At 32.3% G+C, this 7752-nt stretch overlaps 2 protein-coding genes across 2 annotated transcripts; both read left to right on the top strand.

The window, feature by feature from the left end:
* Positions 1 to 213: 213 nt before the first annotated feature.
* On the top strand, positions 214 to 3067 carry Hsp67Ba (Heat shock gene 67Ba). Its single transcript, XM_065506473.1, has one exon. The coding sequence runs from the start codon at positions 275 to 277 to the stop codon at positions 2378 to 2380; it is 2106 nt and encodes a 701-aa protein (XP_065362545.1). The 5' UTR covers positions 214 to 274; the 3' UTR covers positions 2381 to 3067.
* Positions 3068 to 6581: 3514 nt separating this feature from the next.
* LOC135956014 (heat shock protein 27) lies at positions 6582 to 7752 on the top strand. Its single transcript, XM_065506474.1, has one exon. The coding sequence runs from the start codon at positions 6854 to 6856 to the stop codon at positions 7433 to 7435; it is 582 nt and encodes a 193-aa protein (XP_065362546.1). The 5' UTR covers positions 6582 to 6853; the 3' UTR covers positions 7436 to 7752.

Genomic DNA, 7752 nt, shown 5'->3' with positions numbered 1-7752 from the left:
TGCATTCAAACGGTTTCAGACCAGACGGAAGAACAACATTTTCTGTCCAAATTACAAACAGTATTAAATTACAGTGAGGTGGTGAACAAAAAAAAAAAGAAAAAGAATTACAAAGTACATATATGTATATATAGTAAATACATATATAGTATATGTATAAAGTACATACATATATATAGAGAAAAGATACATAATACAATAAAAAAGAAAGTTGCAAAAGATTGCGAATAAATAAAAAATATAAATTTTAATCTGAAACAAAAAAGTTTTTAAAATGTCCCTGATACCGTTCATTTTGGATTTGGCAGATGAACTCCATGAGTTTAGCCGTTGCTTGGCCAATGGTATAGATATAAATGACTTTGGTTTTGGTCTCTATACTGGCACGGATCAACAACAGCCACAACAGCACCAGCAACAACCACAGCAGCAACAACAACAGCAGCCGCAAACCAGTCCCAGACGTAGTCGCACCTCATCTTTTTCCTCGTTTTGGATGCCCTCGAAACGCCATCATCCATACAATCGCATAAAGACGGCCTGCTGTGCCAAGTCTGGCGAGGAAGCGGTCGCAGTCACTCCGGAAAAGTCGGATGCTGGCTCCTCGAGCATTGGTGGTACGCCGGGAAAATCGGCCTCGTATTCGGTGGTCAACAAGAATGGCTTCCAAGTGAGCATGAATGTGAAGCAATTTGCACCGAACGAACTGTCGGTGAAAACAATCGATAACTGCATTGTGGTCGAGGGCAGACATGATGACAAAGAAGACGGTCATGGCGTCATTTCGAGGCATTTTGTACGCAAGTATATGCTGCCAAAGGGTTACGATCCCAATGATGTGCTCTCGACTTTGTCTTCGGATGGTATATTGACGGTAAAGGCACCACCACCACCACCGCCGACTGCGAAAAACGATGAACCCAATGAGCGGATTATAGAAATTCAGCCGACCCCAGGACCAACCCCAGTGTTGGTGGTGTCTGCAAAGGAAACACCAGCAAAAGAAACATCGAAAAAGTTAGCAACAACGCCATCGGCTCGTTTGGAGTGTCAGTTACCCGAAAAGAGACAAAAGCTGGATTTACCCCCAGAACCCGAGCCGGAGGAGTCTGCAGAGACAGCACCAGCCCCAATACCACCAGCAACAGCCACAGTTACCGAAACCGACTCAGCATCAGCATCCGTCGCTGTAGCAGGAACAGAAGTTGAATCCAACGATGTTGACATGGAAAAAGCCGATGAACAAATCAACGAAGTTGTGCTCAAACAGACGGAACAACAACAACAACCACAACAACAAACATCAGATGTTGAGGGTCCCGAGAATGAGGTAGAGAAAAAAGCTGAAATCATTGAACAAAATGAAAAGGAGCAGAAGCAGAAGCAGGGTAAAATTGGAACTGAAACTGAGAAAAAATTGTTGGATGAGTGCATGTCCGATTCGAATGGAGATTCAAAAATTGCTGCTGAAAAAATGGAGGAGTCTAGTAGTGTTACAGAAGCCACAGAAGAAAATACAGAGAAAACCAACGAGACTACTCCTGCTGCCGCTAAAGTGTTAGAGAGTGCTGAAGAATCCAATGTAACCAAAATGGAGGTAGATGATGATGGTGGTGATAATGATGGCCATGATGATGTTGAGGAAAAAACAGACAATACAGAAGTTGTTGTTGCCACGATTAAAACGGCTGATAGTGAAACAAAAACGGCTGTTAAAGCAGCTGCTGGCGCTGACTCTGCAAAAAAGAACACAGATAAAGAAAAAACCAATAACACAGACACTTCCAGCAGCAGCAGCAACACATCAACCACCACCACTACTACCAACAATAACAACAATACCAGCACAAACAGCAACAGCACCACTACCATCACTAATAACTCTTCCACTGAATCCACTGTCACCGAGAACTCTGCCAACGATGTTAAAGGTGGAAATGGTGTTGTAACCGGCGACATTCCAGTCGATATTCCCAAATCTACCGACAGTGATGCCGCCAACACAGCTACAGCTAAAACTAAAGCCTCGGCTGAAAGCAGCAAGGCTGAATCTGTGGCTGAGGCAGAGAATGATATGGAAACAGCTGTATTGGGTACTGACACAACAACAACAGCAACTACAAAAAATATTATTGATGATGTTGCTCTACTGAAAGCTGCAACAGCTGACCCAGCCGATATAACAGACAATGCAGAGGAAAATGTTATACTCACCGAATCCATGGATGGCATAACAACCACAAACACAACAAATACGAACACAACCACAACCACTGTCGACAATGTCGAGTGTTCGCTGTTTGCTAAAAAATCGCATTTAGGTAATGGCAACAATACAACAGCAACACCACTGGTGGGTACCGAAGAAATGGCCAATTAAAAATGTCTACACTTTTATTTTCCTCCAACACTTTCCCTTACCCAAATCCTAACACACCCCCTCACCACCCCTCCCAAACAACCAACAACACATAAAGAGACTTAGAATGCAAATCAGAGCCACAGCAATAGAGAAATAATGCTGAAAAACTGAAAATCTATAATGAAATTTTAGAACAGAAAAACAGAAGAGGAACTGAAAAGAGTATTTGGACACTCTTATACGAGTTACTCAAAAAATACAACAACTACTTATACTATAGTACTAAACTCTAAGAAAGACAAAAAAATCTACATGTAGTAGCAAAAAAAAAAACTGAAAAAAATATAAAATAAACTGCCTACAAAATGTTAGAAGCAGCAGCAGCAGCAGCGGCAGTGGATGCTTTTTTTAAAACAAATAAAAAATATATATTATTATTATTATAATTACAATTAAATTCGTTTCTTATTTGTGAACTTTTTCTTATTGACGAATACTATTTCATTGGCTATGACGAGAGTATGAACGAACGAATGAATGAATCTAAACGATTTAGCAGCCGATTTTCCTATATTTTACAAAAAATGTATACCTAACTTTTTTTGAAATTTTATTTTATTTTTTTTTTTAATAATTTTCTATATATTTAAGTACAATAGTTTCCATAATGATAAAATAATAAAAATAATATTAATATGATAATAATGATAATTATGTATTGAAAAACAGATGATGCAGAATACTTTAAAAAAGAAAAATATAAATTCAAAAAAAAAATAATACTATTTCAACACTATTTAATTTTAAGTATTTACTTTAAAAATACAACATAAAACAAATCAAATAAATCTATATAAACATAATAATAATAATAATAATAAATGAGAGATAAAACCAATATTAATTATAAAATAATTAATGACATAAAAATAAAATAAAACAAACAAAAAATATATTATAAAATCAGTGATTTTTGATTTCAAACTAATTACAACAGCCTCTTAATTACAGACAATGATGAGGAATTAATAAAATGAATTCTCTGAAAAAGTTTAATAAACATCTTAATTGCATAATTGTATTTATGTGAGAATAAATAAATTAATGAATGTGTTTTTTATTTATGTTTACTAGGCTGGCCTCAAACAAATTCTATATTTTCCAAACTTAAACATGTAAGAGAGCTATATTCGGCTGTGCCGAATCTTATATACCCTTCACCAAATTATACTTCAAAATACAAATTTTAAATATTTTTGGGTAAACAACAATTTTTTTTCAAAGTGAATTTTTAATTTTTTGGAAATTTTTTTTTTCGAATTGTTATTTTAAAATTATTTTTTTTTAAATTTAAAAATTTTTTTGTTTTTTAAATTTTTTTGGGTGAAAAAAAAATTCGGGTTTAAAAATATTTTTTCCGATTTTGACCCATTGTAGGTCCAACTTACTATGGTCTTATATACAGGTCTTTGAAATATCTATCATTAGATATCCATATTGTCTATATTAATGACATAGTAATCCAGATATAGGTCAAAAATCGAGGTTGTCCTGGTTTTTTCATCATATCTTAGCTATTTGTGGACCAATTTAGCTGATTTTAAATAGGAAACTTCTCGAAAGCATATCTGACAGAATTATTGAATCCCGACGATATCTGGGGTCTTCAGAAAATTTATTTCAACAGACAGACGGACAGATAGACATGGCTTAATCGACTCCGCTATCTATAAGGATCCAGAATATAAATACTTTATAGAGTCGGAAAATCATATTGTGGAAATTACAAACGGAATGACAAACTTATATATACCCTTCTCACGAAGGTGAAGGGTATAAAAATGTAAAGAATAAGACAGCAATTAAAATAAAGAAAAAATATCTGGTGTGGGCAGATGCGAGTCTGCCCTCCCTTATCTACGCCAATGCAGTTAAATGTATTGAATTCATTCCTTTTACTAAAAGGCTTAAGAATTTTTTTTCAATTAATTTTGAAAATTATTGAAACCTAAATAAAACTGAATGAAAAAAACATTCAAAATCAATTTGTAGTTGATTTGAATCAACAAAAATTTAATCATTCAAAGTTTGAATAAATTCTGTTATTAATTAACTTCAAAATTAATTCAATTTAAATAAAGCTTTTGAAGGAACCTGAAGAATTTATCTAATTCTTTAGGAATGGATTTATGAAATGAAAGGCTGACACTTTTTTATTTACGCATTAAGATTTTAGTGAATTAAGCTCAAATTGAATTAATTAATACGAAGCTCTATATACATATAATGATCATAACACTAAGTTTTTATATGAAATTTTGCTATAATATTCATAGTTTACAGTATTATTATATATTTCGGGAATAGCCGGGTACCCGGGAATGTAGAGAAAAATTTTACCGATACCCGGGAATCAAAAAAGGTCGGGAAATTAAAAACCCTAGTCACATGTTATACGAAAATAAAAAAAAATTTTAAATCTATTAGTTATGGATATTAATGACCATGATAAGTATTTAAATTTTTGATAGTGAAATATTCAATAAAAATTATGGTAATAAGAAATTACATAAAAACTTTCATAACCTAAAAATCAGTGATTTTAACTTTTTATAAAAAAAATATAGTATATAACTTACAAAATTTCAACGAACCAAAAACGCACAAAATTACTGTGATATTTTGTGCTTACGAATCATCAATAACTTTCTGCTAGTTGTTGCTTATTTTAAAGAAATCAGTTTTTGTTTCAGGAAACTTTTGCTTCAAAAATTGTGATTTACTCAGAGTTTGGCAGAGTTGAAGTAAAAAACAAGATAAAAATTAAATTATTCAAAATCGGAAAAATATTTTTTAACCCGATTTTTTTTCACAAAAAGTTTTTTTCGCTTTAAAATAAATTGATAAAACAAAAAAAATAAAATTAAAAAAAAAACATTTCGAAAAATTAAAAAACAACTTTGGAAAAAAAAAATAAATTTTGTTTATCTAAAAATATTTAAAATTTTTATTTTGAAGTATAATTTGGTGAAGGGTATATAGCTCTTTTAATTGTTTTTTTAATGTTTTCATGATTTTTTCCTATTTCTCCCAAAGGAAAGATCTTCATATTTATAAATCTATATATATAAAACTCAAAAAATGTTTCTACTTATGTCCGTTATAGACTCTTAAACCATCCAACCGATTAGCTCCAAACCGGTTTCATTGGAAAATAAATTTTCTGAAGCTGGACAGCTCTTAAAACCGATTTTCGAATTTTCCCACAAATATTTTTCCCAAATTTGAACTTTTGAAAATTTATAGTTTTGAAATTTTGTTTGTAGATACCTCACACGATGTGTACAACCACTAAGAAGGGATTTTTGGAAATTCGAATTTTAAGGGGGTAAAAATTGGTAAAACCGGTTAAAATCGGCATCTCTATATCTCCGGAACTAATAAAGCTAGCACTAAAAGTCGAACTTAATCTAAATTTATTGAAAAATAAAAAAATAAGTAATTGAATAGGTGTATGGTACTTTTTGATTTTTGTACTTTTAAGGGGATAAAACGGGCGAAACCCAAGTTTTAGTACTTTTTTTGTATCCCATATCCAAGAAATTTAATTTAAATGGAATTGTAGTCCTTCTAAAAAAATTCAAATAGATTTTGTCACTTTTTAGAAATTTGAATTTATAAGGGGTTAAATTTATCCCTCTTTTTGGTACTTTTTATACATTAATATGGTATAAAAATGTTTATTATAAAACCCCTCTATTGATAAAGAATTTTTAGCGTATTAGCACACTTTGGGTATCCGGTAGTCACCAATAAGAAGTATCACATTATCGTACGATACTATTCCTTACTTAAAGAAATATGTAACTGAATTATATAAGCTCTACAATATGAAAACCTAGACTTATTATAAGTTTTCCATAAACTTTCGACTACATTTCCTAACGGTCAATAGCCAGACAACTCTTACTTAATAAAAATGTAAACAAAATTGATTTGTTTACTAAAATAAATCAAAACAAATGATTCATTTATCTACTTAAGTAGTATAAAAAACCATTGTAATTATAATGAACATCGCAAAACCAACGTCAAAACTGTATAATACACTGACAGAAATAGCAACAAAAAAAAACTTAGTTAAACGATTAGTCAATAAACAAAGTAAATTACCACGCTCACAAATACTTAAATGTACAAATGAATTAATTTTGGCTATATTTTTAAGATTTTAAAAGAAATTCTATTAAAGAAAACCAAAATAAGATAATATATAAACATGTCTGCTAGATGCTGTTCACCTTAAGCAAAATATCTTGAGAAAATTTCATTTCATTCAGTTGCCAAACCTTTTAATCAACACATACGAGTGCACAATATTTCTAAAATACGAAATTTTAAAAAACCGAACATTAAAATAACAAAATTATTAAGCTAGAAAAAGAAATCATTTAAATTTTTTTATAATAATAATAAAATAATAAAGTACAAATGACACTTGCGAGAAGGTATAGCGATATTGACCTTGAATTCAGTCGCCCGTGCTATTATCCACCATACGATTTTCATTTGTATCCCTACCTTTGGGATGATCCGCGTCTGTTGTGGCCCTCTAGTTCGCTGATCAATCCAATGGATGAGTTAGTAACGCGTCGTGTTCGCAATCAATACATTCAAAATCATCTGCTGGACTGGTCGTATCCCCTTGTCTGGGATAATTTATACAAAGGTGAAAGGGTGCGCATTGATGAAAAGGGCTTTCAGGTGAACATCGATGTCAGTCAATTTAGGCCTCATGAGATTGAGGTGAAGACAAACGATGATTACATCATTGTGGAGGGTAAGCATGGCAAACGTGTTGACGGTGGCAACAGCTATGTGGAACGTCGCTTTCTACGCAAATATCTTTTGCCCAGAGGCTTTAATCCCAATGACGTTGTTTCGGATTTATCCGTAAATGGTTATTTGACTGTCAGAGTTCCACCACCGCCCCCACCTAAAAAAACATTCAGTTCAATTGAACGTCCAGTTAAAGTCTATGAAACGGGCAAATATGCCATACCTTGGAAATAATTAATCACTCGGCATGAATGTATTGTTGGGGAGAGGGAAGGAATCACAAAAGATGTAGTAAAAATGATTAGAGAATATTCTATTGGCAGCAGCAGCATTGGTGAAATCAGTGAATAATGAAAAGTGCAAGTGAATGTGGATGTGTAATTAAATTAGCATTAACCTTGGTGTCTTCCGTTGGGTCTTTAACGGCCAAATAATAACTTATATATAAAGTGGAACATGTAAACTACAATTTCAAAAAATAAAAATTATTCGATTTTGTAAAATAAATAAAATAATTAAAATAAATATATCGAAAACTTTTGTTATACCAA

Source organism: Calliphora vicina, chromosome 3, assembly GCF_958450345.1.
Source record: "Calliphora vicina chromosome 3, idCalVici1.1, whole genome shotgun sequence".
NCBI classification, from domain to species: Eukaryota; Metazoa; Arthropoda; class Insecta; order Diptera; family Calliphoridae; genus Calliphora; species Calliphora vicina.
This window is presented reverse-complemented; position numbering and strand designations above follow the sequence as displayed.